This window comes from Mustela nivalis (assembly GCF_964662115.1).
Source record: "Mustela nivalis genome assembly, chromosome: 3".
Classification (NCBI taxonomy): domain Eukaryota; kingdom Metazoa; phylum Chordata; class Mammalia; order Carnivora; family Mustelidae; genus Mustela; species Mustela nivalis.
This window is the reverse complement of record NC_139022.1, coordinates 121,782,547-121,798,697: the sequence shown is the minus strand read 5'-3', so window position 1 is coordinate 121,798,697 and position 16,151 is coordinate 121,782,547. Positions and strand designations below refer to the sequence as shown.

Here is a 16,151-nt window from a genome sequence, read left to right as displayed (position 1 = left end):
ATGATGAGAGTGATCTCACACTTTATCCCATTCGGTGAGTATGTACTCCAGAATGAGAGATGGGAAAAAAGGACCTTCTGTTCTCCCAAATGGTCTTTCTCCCCCTGAGGTTTCTCCAAGTATGGATGGCATTTGAAAAGATCTTCAAGGGGTGTGTGTGTGCTTGTGTGTGTGAGTGTGGGTGTGAACCGTACTTGGATTCCTCCTTATACTTTGACTTTAGAATGCACCTTGGTATCAGTGAAAGACCAGGGAGGTATCCTGGATAATAGGATCCTGAGAGATGACGTCAGCAAGGGCCATACAAAACCTCAGAAGACGGCAAAGGGTTGTGTGGAGATTCTGAAGACTAGCCTTGACCCTGAGCATCCCCAAGAACAGAATAGACAAGTTGGCTCCTCCATGATTGGTTAACATATGGAACAGCAGAAGAATCAATGAAACAAGATGGAATTGGGAGGGAGGGAGACAAACCATAAGTGACTCTTAATCTCACAAAACAAACTGAGGGTTGCTGGGGGGAGGGGGGGTTGAGAGAAGGGGGGTGGGGTTATGGACATTGGGGAGGGTATGTGCTTTGGTGAGTGCTGTGAAGTGTGTAAACCTGGTGATTCACAGACCTGTACCCCTGGGGATAAAAATATATGTTTATAAAAATTAAAAAATTAAAAAAAAAAACATATGGAACAGCTTTGGTCTCAATGTTTCAAACTGACCAGCACTTACCAAAAACCGCTGCCCATCGATTTGATGCTTTTTCACTGCCTTCTCACAGTCCCTGTAGTTCAGCTGCAAAGAAGAGAGGAAGGTGCTGTCAGTGGTGGGCAGGTGCATGCTGTTAGTTCCCCTTACTGATCTGCCCCAGAAGCTTAGCAATTTGTGGTACTTGTGGCTAGCCAGACCCCTACCCTCCTTCCCCCCACTATCTAACAGATCCCTACCTCAGCTCTGCTTTCACTTGCCCCTTGGGACTCTCTGAAATGGAGACATTGCCTCCATCGAAGGTTTCAGGGCCAACTTCTACAAAAAGAAAGTGCCTTCAAGCCTACGAAGTCTAGCCATATGCTCCTCGGCCACACAGAGAAGAGGTGAGAAAAAGAAAATAAATAGCAATCATGGCATCACCGCCAAAAGACAACCTTGGAGAATATTCGATGAGTTTCCTATAGTACTTTATTCTGGGGGCGCCTGGGTGGCTCAGTGGGTTAAGCCGCTGCCTTCGGCTCAGGTCATGATCTCAGGGTCCTGGGATCGAGTCCCGCATCGGGCTCTCTGCTCAGCAGGGAGCCTGCTTCCTCCTCTCTCTCTCTGCCTGCCTCTCTGCCTACTTGTGATCTCTGTCTGTCAAATAAATAAATAAATAATAAAATCTTAAAAAAAAAAAGAAAAAAAAGTACTTTATTCTGAGCATATCTCTAAACGTAATGGAGGTTATCACTTAATTATTTCATTTTATTATCCTAACTTTTTCTCTTAAATTACCTTAAAATGATGATAAAGGCACTGCCTCATGTTATCACAAACCTATTCTAAATATCATTTTCTTTAATTACTCCTTTATTTGCTGGTCGTTTAGGTTTTTTTTTTTGTTTTGTTTTTTTGTTGTTTTTTTTTTTTTTACCAAACTGCTGTTCCAATTATGGTAATAGAAACAGCTGATAATTATTGAGTGCTTGTTATCTGGTAGGCACTCTTCTGTGTATTTTAACCTATCTTAAGTCTTTAATTCTCACTTCTTCCAGACAGGGTCAAAGGTACAGACTGTTAAATAACTTGCACGAGGTCCATGGGTAGCAGGTGACAGAGGTGACAATCAGGCCTCAGGACAAGGCTTTAATGTCTCTGCCGTGAATGTTCTTCTTTCTGTTAGTAACAGGGTAACTTACAGTAAGTAGAGCAAACATACTTAAGTGTACGTGATACACCATCGAGATCAAAATATAGAAAGAGCATCATGGATATCCTTCTGCACGCAGTTGTTTATTTTTTTGTTTGTTTGTTTGGGTTTTTTTTTTTCCTCTATTTAAGAAAAATTAAGCTGGATTCTCAGAATAGGTTACAAGATCAACAGGAATGAACTTGGTTGCTTTCCCAAAGAGTAACATCAGTTGATAATCTTATCAGTTTTCTGTTTCACCTTGTTTTCAACAGCCTAAGAATTTGCATTTGAAAAATCTCCAAATGTGATACTTTGGGCTGCAGTATTTAAGGCGAAAAGTCTGTCCTGGAGAATCTTTGATTCTTCTCACAAGGGTGAGGCTCACAGTTTGTGGCAGGCTTCTTTTGGGGGGCAAATTATGGTCTTTTTTTTTTTTTAATGGTCAATCAATCTAAAAAGTAAAAATAATTGTTGTAATCTCTTGGCTTGAAAGGGTGGGATAAACGTTAGAAAGCTCAGGAAAAGCTGATTTTGAGGTCAGTGTGGAACATGAGCAACATCTGAGACACCATGAGCATCCCTTCTATTTCCATGCAATGGGGTAGAAGTTCTTGGAATATTCAACTGCCTTTAATTCATCATTCACTGTCATCATTGTCAGATAAGGTTCTGACTTTGCAGATTGCTGACTTGGACTCCACATAGACAGATAGCCCTGTGGACTGGGGCTTCCCCAGAAGTTTGATTCTGGTTCATTAATACCTGGGCCTGGGGGCTAGAAACTGTGTTTTTTAGCAAGCACAGAGAGGATTCTATGAGGACCCAGCTTTTGAAAGCAGTGGTCTAGAGCAGGTACATGGTGTTGTAGACGGGACAACTGAGGCCCAGAGAGAGGAAGAGATGGGCCTAAGGTCACACAGTGGTTTGGGAGCATAGCTGGGATTAGAAATGGCTCTGACCCAGGGCCTTACCACGGCATGGCCCAGGGATGCTCTCTTGCCAAGTCAAAAGAAATTGGAGGGGCTAGGGGCACCTGAATGGCTCCTTCAGTTAAGTATCTGCCTTCAGCTCAGGTCTTGTCCTAAGGCCCTGGGATCAAACCCCACCCACATCAGGCTCCTTGCTCAGTGGAGAATCGGCTTCTCCCTCTGCCTCACACCCTGCTCTCTCTTTCTCTCTCTCTCTCTCAAATAATAAAGAAAATCTTTAAAAAAAAAAAAAAGAGAGAGAGAGAGAGAGAAATAGGAAAGGAAGAAATAAAGAAAGAAAAAAAGGAAAGAAAGAAAGAAGGAAAGAAAGAAATTGGAGGGGTTAAAGAAATCCAAAACATGACCTCTGTCCTCAGGGACTTGCATTCCAGACAGAGGATGAGCTCCACATATCTAAGTAAGACACAAAGGCCTGCCAGTCTGCCTGGGCATCCCCAGCTAGGGTCCCATGAACAGCAGGAAAAGGGACTATCCAACATAAACTGGCCCCCCGCAATCTGTTGAGTGCTGCACACACCGTATCTCCTTTCATCCTTTCAACAATACCATGCAGGTAGTTGCTCTGAGTGTCTCTCGTGTGTTGATGAGGAAGCTGAGGCTCAGAGAGGTGAAGTAAAGAAGGGAAGGTCACCCCCTGGCAGGGGGTAGAGCCAGGATTCCGAGCAAAGTGTCTAACTCTAGAGCTGCCTGGGAGGGGTCTCGGAAGGGGAACCAACCTCTCCGCTTCAGTAGCAATTGTACCTGTTCGTGGATTCTTTGAACAGGATCCTTGATGACTAAGATCCATCCCCAAATGACTACGTGGCCAGTTCATTTGCTATGTTCTCTCTGGGGGAATTAAGTGCCCAGGATTTCAAGGAAATCCATCTGTGTCCGTGGGGGATGGGAGCTTCCAGATCACAGATTCCCTTTAATCTCATCCTACCGTCGTTTTTCTTCCATCTCTTCCCTTCCTTTCTCCTTCCTTCCTTCCTTCCTTTCTTCTTTCTTCCTTTCGATGTCAGGAGAAGAAACCTGTTCCAGTGCTGCTGATGTATCCCAGGGTCTGGGTTCTCCAAGAAGGAGGCTCTCTCTTCCCCCAGCCCAGGCAGATGGCCATCGCCCTGAGTCACCCCTGACCTATCATCCGTCTCCCCGCCCTGGGGGGGACTTGCCCATGCATTCTGCTGTGGCATTGCTGTTCACAGTTCTTCTCACACTGACGATGGAGCCTGTCTGGGCCTTTCAGTCCGTTCCCAGGATCCTCTCACCCATTCTCAGCATTTTCTCTTTTCTTTAATGGACGTAACATGCAACTTTATAGCATCTTGACAAATGTCACCTTCTTGTCCTAACCCATCTGGTCTACATTTAAGAAAAACACTTCAAAAGTCAGTTGTCCCAACCACCTTTGCACACACAGTGCTGAAACCTAAGCTTATTGTGACCTTTTGGAGGAAAGAAGAACAAAAACGAGATGTACACAAAGCGGCAAATAACAGGGCCTGGGGCTGTGCCTCTTTCACGCCACACCCGCTTCTACATCCGCTCATGTCTCTCCTGTAAGTGGAGGGGGAGCAGAGAGGCACTATAAAGACCCCAGGTGTCTCTGTGTCCCAGAGAGCCCCATTCCATTCCCAGGAAAAACAGAAAGTTGACTCAAATGACCTTGAAAGTCTTGACCTTAAAATCACATCTTTATAACCATCTGGTATGTCAACTGATTTCCATCAAAGCCTCCAGGGACAGGGCTGTTAGAAGCTCAGATGTCCCTTCTGAGGGATATCCCTTGAACAGAGTTGGAGAGTCCCTGAGTCATGTGGCTTGGGATCTCCCCCAAGCAGATGTGTGGCCTGTGGTCCCCCCAGCAGATGACCAAGCACAGGGTTCCTTGAGCAGCCCCTCCAGGGCCAGTACACAGAACAGTATCACTCCCGTCTCGGGTTGGCCACAAGCCTGGCCTCTGACCCTGATGGCGAAATTCTTCCTCTTAGGTGCCTCAGTTTCCCCAGCTATCTCAACCGATCACAATCTGGAGCTCATAGTAGTTCTCTTGCCTGCTTCATAAGACCTTCCAAGAGCTCCAGCAAGACTCCATTCTCCCTAAGGGCTTAAGGAGCCCTCTTTCAGGTCAGGAGCAATGACTGCCCAGACGCCAGTTCTGGCATTGTCTGTCCTAGCCTTCTCCAGCCCTCCTGCCCTGCCTTTGCTTTCTCCCACACCCAGGGCTCCATTCACCCCTTTCTAATAAGCAGCCTCAATCTCATTAGTGGTTACAGCAGTTTTGAGTCTCTGAGCATGGACTCTGAAGCCAGAAAGGTGTGTCACATGTAGTCCCTGGGGCTTTGGGCCATTGTAACCTCCCTGAGCCTGCTTTGCAGCTGAGCCAAGAGGACGGCGATCTCAAAGAGCGTTAAACGGGACACTGCCTAGGGAGCACACACCAGAGGCCTGGCATTTAATGGGTGCACGTCCATCTGAGGACCCCCCCCTTCTCCCTGAAACTCATCGCCAGGTGCACTCAGCGTGTACGTTCATCTACACCCCGCTCACTCAGCTGGTAAGGCTGCCATGGGCTTGGACGATCCCCACTCTGTTTTGCACCTCTCATGTTCTGCCCAGACTCCTCCTCCAAGCCTCCGTCCAGCCCACCGAGGGCCACCGGCCTCAACACCGACCAGAGAGTAAGGCTCACCTTCCTGAAATAGTCTGCAAGGCTGTCGGGGTCCCAGGACAGGACGTCCGAGCGAAAGGGCACATTCTTCAATGCCATAGCTGTGCTCCTGGGATAGATCTCACAGGCGGAGCGTAGGTGCTGTAGCCATGGACAGAGAACCCCGAATCCAGAGCACAGAGATGTCCTTGGCTCTTCCAACTCCCAGTTACCTTCTGGAACCTCCCCGTTGGAGCACACGTCTTTTCGGCTCTAACCAGATCCCAGAAAGCAACGGCTTCCTCTGCGAACAAATATGGTCTCTTCTCAGAAAACGACTCAGCAAGTTTCCTTTACCACTTCCTCTGCTCGGCTCTAAATAAGTAAACAAGGAAGCCCAGCTCTAGGGGCTGGAGAGGTAACTAGAGCACCAGGGTGGTAATCTTGCCCTGGTCCTGGCCTCCTGGCCACCCCCACCCCACGGGAGGGGCAGAGAGGGGGACCTAGACTCCCGTGTGAGCCCAAGCGCGTTTCCATTAAAAGTCCTGGCACCCAGATAGTCATACCACCGTCCTGCTTGACTGGGTCTTTGCAGATGAAAACCAGTTTTGACAGTTGACCTCAAATATACATAAGCTCCCCCATCAGCAAACTGCGGGGGTAAGGAGCATGGCTCTGTAACGCTTTCCAACCCTCCCTCAGTCTCTCCCAAAAGGACAAGGATGACGTTACTTCAGCTTCCATGGAGTTAGGAGGCAATTCTCCAGGAGGGAGCCGGGCACCCAGGGCTGAGAAAGGGGCTGCACCGGGCATACCCAGGTTTCACTTCTGATGGGATTGTTTCCACACTGTGCAACCCTACACAAGGACTTAAAATCGAGGAGTCTTGGTTTCCATATCCGTAAAATAGGAAAACAGGAATTGTCTCATATATACATAAACGTAAGTTGCAGTTAACAGGATAAACTTAAAAAAAAAAAATCAAAAGCACACAAAGAGCAACTGCTGTTGATGATGCCACGAGCTCTATCTGCTGTGGTTTTCCCCATAGATTCTAGGCACCATCGATTCCCCCATATCCTCTACCCGAAGAGTACACTCTCCGGAGTGGCCCTACAGCGGGACATGGGCACCTGCCGCTCTCTGAGCTGCTCTCAGACCCTCACATTTCTCAGAGGATGCACCCCTCATTGTCAGAGGGCAAATCCAGTGCATAAAAGCAAATACATTTGTGAAATGTCGCAGTCTCTAAACAGGGGTTCTCTGCTTGAGCTAATGCTCTGGGCCCCCACATTCACGCACAGCTCTCCGTTCTGGTGCTTTAGGAAAGCATCAGGCTCTGTTGCATTTACTGAGTGACACTACCTTGGTCCCCGAGGACCTCCACTCTTGAAGCCCTTCCGAGGGCAGCTTTGGCCATGCAGAGTTCCCATCTTAGGCACAAAGGAGCCCCACTGTCCCTGCTCCAGACTCTCCAGGTCATTCTGAGCTACTAGGAGATCTGCATTTCATTCCAGGCCCAGGACCTGAGAAACAGCCCAAGGAGCGCTGGAGGCACGAGTCATCATTGATCAAGGCCACCCAGGCAAGTGCTCTGCACAGGGTCGAGGACCTAAGAGCTCTCAGGACTCACTGTGCTCGACAGGGCACAGCCCTGCTGTTCAAAAGCTCCGCCATTGCGGGGAGAGGTCATCTGGTGTTTCAAATCACCAAACAGTGGTCGATGACAGAAAGCTATTTCAAAAGAGAAGGAAGGAGAGAAATCACTTCTGCGTGGGGTAGTCAAAGAAGATGTTGTGGGGGTGCCCGGGTGGGTGAGTGGTTTGAGTGTCTGCCTGGGATTGAACCCCACATCATATCGGGCTCCCTGCTCAGCACGGAGTCTGCTTCTCCCCCTCCCTCTGCCCCGATGCCATGCTAAAATAAATAACGAAATTTTAAGGGAAAAAAATAAAAGCTGTGGCATTAGCTGGAATTGAAGCAGGGCCTTGGAAGATGGAGCAGAGGGAGAATATTCTGGACCTGTCGGGGGCTGTGTGTGGGTGGGTACTTAGCGAGCAAAAACAAAACAAAACAAAACAAAAAAAAAAACGCACAGCTCCTATGGAAAGGAATGTTTAAAATCATTCTTAGAGATAGAAGCGTTTTTTAAAATAATGTTCAATCCCAGTCAGGAGAATAAATATCTACAGAAACATAGAGATTGAATTAAGGTATAGCTAAATATCAGGCTCCCTTGAAAGAATGCTCCAGTAAGTGTGGCCAGGATGGAGAGTCCTTGGAGCCCATTTAGAAGAGAGACACAGCAGGTAAGAAATGCGGAGGACAGTGATGATGGAGATAAGGCTCATCACGAGTGAAACACCTAAAGTCCTTCCTGTGTGCCAGGGAGTAGTAGGCTAGAATCTTGTTAATTATTCGTGCTATCACCTCTCCTATTTTACAGAAGGGAAAGCTGAGGCTCAGAGAGGTAAAGGTACTTGCTGCCTTGCACCCAGCAAGTGGGTTGTGCAGCCAGATCTCTCTGGTGCCCTCTCTGGGTCCAGAGTCCCTGTCCTTCCTTTTCTGTCACCTCAAGGCTCTGAGATGTTGCATAAATCACTCTGGTGGAGAAGGGATGCAAACCCAGCTCTGTCTCCAGAGTCTGTGCTCTGTCCTACTCTATCAGCCTCCTTTCCGTGAAGGGCAAGGTAGCTTGTCATTCTGGACAACTTATAAAGAGGATCCAGCACCTTCTATGAGGCCTCTGGTGCCCCCACCCCATACAGCCAGAGGCCCATTCCTCAGAAGAGCCACCAAATAGATAAGAACAAGTGACTCGAGAGGAAGTGGGTTGCCTCAGGCCTGGAGTCTTTCTTCTTCCTCAGATCTCGGTGATTTCCCAACACTCACAAATTTCACATCTCCTGTCTCTGGCTGAGGGCTCCCGAAGCTCTGGGGGCAGGGCCAGTTTGTCCCCAGGAGAAGTTCAGGATGCCAGAAGGACCACAGTGATTCTGCGCAGGTCAGCTCACTTGGCCCACTCCTTGCCTGAGGAGAGTCCTAATGGCAGCCCCTTGGTACAGCCCAGCACAGAAGGGACACTGCAGCAATGAAGGCCGGGCCAGCTCACACCAACGCTCTAGCAGGCATCGGTCTTGGCTTCAAGCATGAAGCAGAGCGGAGCGAGGGACAGGTAAGGCACAGTGATGAAAAGCTGTAGCCTGGGTGGGAATGCCCTCTCCCTTCCCTCCCTCTCCCTGAGCTGGTGGAGAAAGCCAGGAAGGAGAAAATGGAAAGGTTAGCAGAGGCCTTCTCAGACTTTGGGATCTTTTGTCCAGATTAGGAAGGGACAGTCAGCGCACACTAAGAACACCATGCCAGTATAAGGAACAGGGACTCATGGGACAAGAATTTGAAAAGTGCAATCAAAGAGCTTGTAGACAAGAGAGTGATACCTCTAGGGAGTGAGGTGTCAGATTTTTAGATCTTAGAGACTCAAAGCAGATGCAGGAATTGCATACTGCAAGAGTCAGGGACCTCCCCCGTTCCCCTTGCCTCCCCCCACCCCACCTGGACTTGAAGCCCCCTCTTTTCCTGCTAACCCACAGCAGAATCATGGGAGGAGATGACTGTCTTCTTCTCCGCTAATTCGAGGGGTGAGCAAGATAAGCAATTCATTAGAAGAGACTTGGAAGCTGCAGCTTCTGCACGTGGAAGGGTCTGAGGATGGCCCTTGGCCACCAGGAGAGAATGGAAGGCAAGCCTTTGGCTTCCTAGGAGAGGCTGCTAAGGCCTTAGATGGTGGGTGAGAGGACACACTTACTCCGATTTGACTTGTACCGAGGGTCTTGGCTGGGGAGAGAGGCCAAAGTGGGGGCGTGAGGCACAGAGAGGGTGACGACATGGGGCCTTGTGGGTGGTGGAGACAGATGCCCTCGCGTGGGTGGAACCCAGCCTTACCTCCACCAACATCTTATGGCTGCTTGGGCCACTTGAAGTGAGGCACTGCTGGAGTGAATTGCTCTTGAACTGTCCTTAGGGCCTGGGTGGGTTTGCCTATAGAGGGAACAAGAACCACAGATGTCACCATCACAAGGAGGGGACAGTTTTCCCCTCCATCCTCAGAGGCCGGTAGTGGAAGCACCATCTGTGTGCAATCCTTCTTGATGGCAAAGGCTTGTACCCACACAAGAGGGTAGCAAAAGAAAGCCCAGAAGGCGCCCTGACCACTTCTCTGAGCAGGGTGCTTCCACACACCCAGTGGCCATACACTAAGACACAACGTGGTGACCCTACCTCAGAATGGGTGTGCTGGGGGGACAGGCTTGCCATGCAATCACCTGGGGAGGTGCAAGGGCCATGTTCACCAGAGCTCCTGGAGACTGCAGGGTGGGAAACGTGGGGTGATGCTGGTGCCCGCCTACAGCCGCCCTTCCTCAGGCCTTGCTCTAGTCTGTCCCAATAGCCCCCAATATGTGCCTGACACCCCAGACTGGACACAGTCCTCACCTCCCCCATCCTGGGATACACATGAGGAGAGCAGGAATCAGCTGTTACATGCAAGACAACGAGGAGCAATATTTTCCACTTCCTCAAAGCTGACAAGTTCATTCTTTTCAAAAAAAAAAAAAAAAAAGAAAAGAAAAAAAAATGTCTTTTTCATCCTCTCTGTTTCTCTGCTGTTTTCACTGAGGTACCTCAGAAGTTTGAAAGTAGGTGGGAGGAAGTGCTTATTTGGACTTCCTGTCAAGCCTCCCTTCCTTGCCTGCCCTATTTTTGACTTAGGCAGCCTATCCCCAGATAGCTCTGCCACCAAGGGAAACTCCCCAAGTGGCCGCAAGGGGTGGGTGGCATGTGGGCAAGGGCAGAAGAGAGGAAGGCAGGCTTCTCATCTCTGTAAAAGAGAAAAGGCACTGCCCCCCTCCCCCCTCTGTCTTCGGGCAAGCTGTTGAGAGGCAGAGGTGGGATAAGTGTGAGAAAAGCAAAAGCAGTCTTATCCACAGCCCAGAAAAGGTAGTTATGGCCTCCTCCAGCTGTTTCTTCCCAAGGAGCAGCAGTGGCCCAGGAAACACATACATGCCCTAGGAGGAAGCAAAGATTTGCAACAAGCAAACCCAGTAGCCCAACATGTATCAAATTCCTTATAGCTCTTGGCCCTTTGGATCTGCACGAAAGGCCTCTGACTAGATGGCGATGCTCCCATTTTACAGATGCTGAGAGACCAAAATTCTCTTGCCTACATTCTCATAGCTAGTAAACACAGACCAGGAATGCAAGCCCAGGCCTGGGTGGATTTCCATCTGTTGTCCTGCTGAACAACTTGTCCCTTCAGTCTCGGGAAGTCACTTAGCTGTTGACTGTTAGTCTGGATTTTCCTGTCTCATCTGTGGCCTTAGTGCTTGTGGCCCCCCTCACTGTTTCTGGAACTCCTGATGTGGGCCGCATTGCCTGCCTTGAAAGTATCAGTGCCCTAACCATCAGTTTCTATCTGACCTTCCAGGTTTTTGATCCAGACAGAGTGTATCTCTCAATACACTGTCCCAGACGAGTCACCTCAGTAAGACTTATCAGTCCTACCCATCTTACTGCGCATGAATGTCAGAGCCTTCCTGCGAGCACATTCCTGGAACAGACGGTGGATCCCTTAGGAGGAGTGGGTTAGGGGCTTGGGGAGAAGAGGGTCTTGAAAACACATGCTGTGTCTATCAACCTTTCCATGAGACAGCAAAGCTTTGGGGGAAAGGAAAGCTAGAATCTTTTATGTATTATTGTATGTGGCCCTTGTGAGTGCTCTTTGGGAAAGGGAGGTAGAGAATCCATATCCATTGTACAGATTGTACAGAAAGGCTTGCAGAGAACAGATGCCAGTCCAGAGCCTCACAGGTAAAAGACATGAAATCTGGGATTTGAAACTAGACCAGTCTGAAGCTAAGACTCTTTCCATTAAAGATGCAGTTTCCAAGCATGGAAGTTTTACTAGATGAATGATTAGTATTTACCCAGAACCAGGTCATACCAACCATATTATTAGGCTATGAAAGAAAGATTATTCTATATAATGGATCTTGGTTTGCATCTCTTTTTCTCTAATTAAAAATGATACAAGCTTGGTGATTCTCATGCCAGGTAAGTGGCACAGGCTCATGGAGCCCCTCAAATATACCCTATAAGTAGGTGGACATGCCGGTGGGGCCACAGCTCAGCTGAGTCAGGCTGAATGGGGGATGGGAGGTGCGGGACTGCAGGAGAGGGGTGAAGTAAGTAGAGTGATGGCTCACATTGTTCCAGCTGGGACCCTGAAGAAGCCTGCATTGCCCTGCTGGGGAGGCCCCCAGGAATTGTCTGGCTTCTTCATGTTCTTAAAACCATCCTTATCATTACGTGAATACCCTGTCTCCCAATAAGCTACCTCGTTACACAGAGTTGGGCTCTGTGGCTCGTCTGGTTCCAGCTGCTGTAACAAAATATCCATTGCAGACTGGGTGGCTTATAAACAGCATAAATTAATTTCCCACTGTTCCGGAGGCCAGAAGCCCAAGATCAAGGTACCAGCATGGGTGGAGGTGGGAGCCCTCTTCCTGGGTGGTAGCCGGCTCCTTGTCACTGGAAGGACAGGTTAAAAGACTCTGCGGAGTCTTTCCTACCAGGGCCCTGATCCCATTCAGGAGGGCTCTACCCTCTTGGCCTAAGTACCTCCCAAAGACCCTGCCTTCTAATACCTGCCCAGTGAGCATTAGGATTTCAACAGAGGAATTTGACAGAACTATTAAGGCCATATAGCCCAATACAAAATCCGTAACTCTCTCAGGATACGTGGACCATTCCTCTTTAATTTGGCCCAAAAAAATGAAAAAGGGGAAGCCTGGGGTAAGAATGGGAGTCGTGGGCTAGAAGGTGGGGAGGTCCCGGGCTTGAATTCTAATCACAGTAGTGCCCTCAATTGGGGGTCTGTCCTTGAGTCCTTTTTACAGGTTCCTCATCTTTTAAAAAAGGCTAATAATACTTAACATTCCTCTTGACACTTTTGTGAGAAATGAAGTTGCTCGTGTTATGTGCCTGAACTATGTCTGGCCTATAATAGAGACACCATACATTTGTTTCCTCTTCCCAGACAAATTCTAGAGCTTCTTTGCAGCTCTCACTTTCTATGATATTTCTCAATAGCTGATTAATTTTCTGTCCATTTCTCTTTGGAGACAAACAAAAAGGATACTATTAACCTGATACAGGGGGTTTATTCTGAAAAGCGTTCACAGAGAACCATCAAAGGATGATCGTCTCTATTATCAGCTAAACTGGGACTTTGGGAAAGTGGAAGAGATGCTATCAAAACAATTCCAGACCAGGAGGCATAGTTTGGGCCCCTCCCTGCAAATGGGCGTCCGACTCACAGTCATCACACAGCTGTCCTGGTGCCTTGGCCAGGTTTGGCCAGTCTTTTGTGAGTTTCAGCCGCCCTTCTCAAACAGAAGTCCCTATGCCTTCCCTGTCCTGGCAAATGGTGACTCTGTTTGCATCTAGCAAGAAGTCAGAATCCCATTTCCCACAGGCAGAGTGGAATTAGGGGGAGGCAGGTTCAAGCATATGGCCTTGAGCCCAGCACCTGTTACTACCTGTTCGATGGGCTTCCTCAGAGCACTGCCTTCATGGGCCCTTACTAGACCTGGAGGGTCCGGTCACTCTCTTTAAATCCAGGAAACTACCAAGTTCACAGATCTCAGTTGAAAGTGTGAAAAGCGAACAGAAGTGCCACACACTTCCCTCTTCCCTCCCCCACCCTACCAGTGTTCCCTGTGAATCTCTTACAGAGATCACAAGCATCTGGTACTGCCAGACTGCAAAGGTTATGATTTAGGAAGTCTCGCCAAAACAACTTCAAGGCCAAAATTCCCCTAAGCTGTAGCCTCCTCTGACAGAGGGCTTTTGCTCCCATTTCAGGGGTTTCCTTTGTGAACCTCAGAACTCGGTGGGACTCGAGTCCATCCTGGAGACCTGCTAGAATGATCCCTGGGATCCAGCTTGTCTTCCTCAGCCCAGCCCCTCAAAAGCTTGAAACCGCATATAATTTTCTCCCTCATGACAGAAGCTAGAGGTGTCAAGACCCAGATTCTAGAATGAGGGTAACACGTCTAAATTCCAACTCTTCCTCTGCAGCTGTGTGACATTGTGCAACTTACTTAACTTTTCTGTCCACAGTTTTCACAAGGGGATGGGAAAATCTTTATTATAATGTCCACCTCAGTGGGCAGTTGGGAGGATTCAGTGAAAGAAAATCGCAGGACAGAGTGTGGTACACGTACACGTACGTGATGATCCTTGCTCATGTTGTGTGCTGCTGGGAACTCAACAGCCTCCCTCGTGCCTCCCAGGCACCGACCCAGAGGCGCAGTTAATTTTCACTTGCGGTGAGCTCCCTCACCTCCTTGCGTGTAACACCAGGCTCCCCTTATCACATGTGGGTGAGGATCAGCTGCATACGTTACTCTGTAATATTTCTTTTTTTTTTAAAGATTTTTTATTTATTTATGTGACAGACGGAGATCACAAGTAGGCAGAGAAGCAGACAGAGAGAGGAGGAAGCAGGCTCCCTGCTGAGCAGAGAGCCCGATGTGGGGCTCAATCCCAGGACTCTGGGATCGTGACCTGAACTGAAGGCAGAGGCTTTAACCCCCTGAACCACCCAGGTGCCCCTATTCTGTAATATTTCTGATGGAGACAGATAACACAAGCAACAGAGTCAAACTCCCCAAATATTTAAGCATTAAGACCTGTGCTACGATTTCACAGGCTGGTAAGGCCAAGTGGACATGAAAGTGAGTGAAGAAGCCTTGGTAGGAAAAACAGCAGTCCAGTGAAATAGCCAATGGCAACTTACTCCAGGCATTAGGCAGAAAGATGGTTAGGAGGGGTGAAGTCTAGGGCAAATGGAACCGCTCGGGGTCATGCTAATCGTTGCCGTATTGTAACGAGGGCCGGCTTGTACAAGATTGGGGCCCAGTCAGCGGATACTTACTTAAGGGAAACTAGAAAACTAGATTTTCTGTCAAAAAAGGAAATGCAATCAATGTCCTAATCCTGGAATCTGTGACTATGTCCAGTTACGTGGCAAAGAGAAATTCAGGTTGCTAATCAGCTGGCTTTGAATTCTCAGAATCCCGGAATATCTGAATGGGTCCAATGCGTCCCAAGGGTCTTTAAACGTGGCAGATGGAGGCAGAATAAGAGAGTCCATGGAAATATGACTATGGAGGAAAGGCACAGAGAGATGTGATGTTCTGGTTTGGAAAACGGAGAAAGGAGGCCACAAGCCAGGGAATGGGAGTGGTAGTTGAGAAAGTCAGGAAAAGTGATTCTCTTCTAGGCTCTTGGGGAAAGAATGCAGCCCTGTTTTCAGATTAGTGAGACCTGCATTAGAGTTTTTACTTCCAGAAATGTAAGAATGAGTTTCTATTGTTTTGAGTCACTAAATTTGTGATAATTTCTCTCAGAAACAGTAGAAAACTAATATATCGATTAACTTAAAGAAAAAAAAAAAAAAACATGTGGACAGGGTGCCTGGGTGGCTCAGTCTGGCTTTAGCTCAGGTCATGATCCCAGAATTCTGGGGTGGAGCCCAGATGTACTGGGCTCCCTGCCTGGTGGGAGCCTTTTTCTCGCTCTTATACTGCCTGCCGCTCCCCCTGCTTGTGCTCGTATACTCTTTCTCTGTCAAATGAATGAATAAATCTTAAAAAAAAAAAAAAAGAAAAGAAAGAAAGAAAAAAAGTGGGCCAAACTAACCACAGGTGTTGGCTGTAGAGTCCCTATCAGCCACTTCTTTCTGAACCACTGAATGATGTATCACTTCTTATGCTGAAAGTCCCTGATGACCTAATCAGTGTCTGAGCAGTGCCTGAGATCACACAGTAGTGATTCACAGTAGGGATGTGGATTCCTAGAACAGTGTCCAAGTGCGTCCTGCGTACTTAGGCCTGACGTCCACATAAGTATCCACAGCTGGGAGACAAAAGGAACTAGCGATTCAGATGGTGGAGGCCATTTTGCCAACAGTTCTATTCAACTGCAAAAACTAAATGCCCCAGCGGGCTCCAGAAGGCCAACTACAGGTACTGTCTTCAGAACTCAAATCCTGTCCCCAAAATAGACTTCTTTCTAGACACAGCGTATTGCACTGGATCCTTTCTTTAATGCTCTCAACTCCGCTGCCATTTCCCAGACTGACGTTCCTATTTTGCCAGCCATTCCCATTTTCTCCCTCTCTCCCTCCTCCCTCCCCCTTCCTTTCTTTCTTCCTTCCTTTCTTTCTTCACATGTAATTTCTGAACAAATATGTCTTCATTCAACACCATGTACAGCGTTGGTTTTCTGAGCCCTGGATCTGGGATTGCTTTACATGGAAAGAATACCTACCTATCAAGACTATGGAGTGTTAGAGTTGAACCCTTGGGAAAGAGAACCAGATTTTTGTAATTATGGACTAGCAAAGTCCTCCAAAGTGGAAGCTCATGGGTGTCCTTTAGCTGTAGGAGTTCTGTTGGAACCACAGTGCTCCCTGCTGCCCCCACCCCCAGAAGATGATCTTGAAAGCCTTGACCTGGAGTGTGTCCTCTTAAGTATCCGTAGATACATAGATCTGTATAAATATATAATGTAGGGTTGCCTGGGTGGC

General features: G+C 48.1%; 1 protein-coding gene across 1 annotated transcript in view; it reads right to left on the bottom strand.

Moving 5' to 3' along the window:
- Positions 1 to 6,091, bottom strand: part of LCP2 (lymphocyte cytosolic protein 2) — a 43,618-nt gene extending 37,527 nt beyond the window's left edge. The window contains exons 1-2 of the mRNA XM_082726169.1: positions 5,543 to 6,091; positions 727 to 789 (exon numbers count right to left, since the gene is read on the bottom strand). Coding sequence (XP_082582295.1) covers positions 727 to 789; positions 5,543 to 5,620 — 141 coding nt within the window. The 5' untranslated portion in view covers positions 5,621 to 6,091. The remainder of the gene's footprint in view (positions 1 to 726; positions 790 to 5,542) is intronic.
- Positions 6,092 to 16,151: the final 10,060 nt, after the last annotated feature.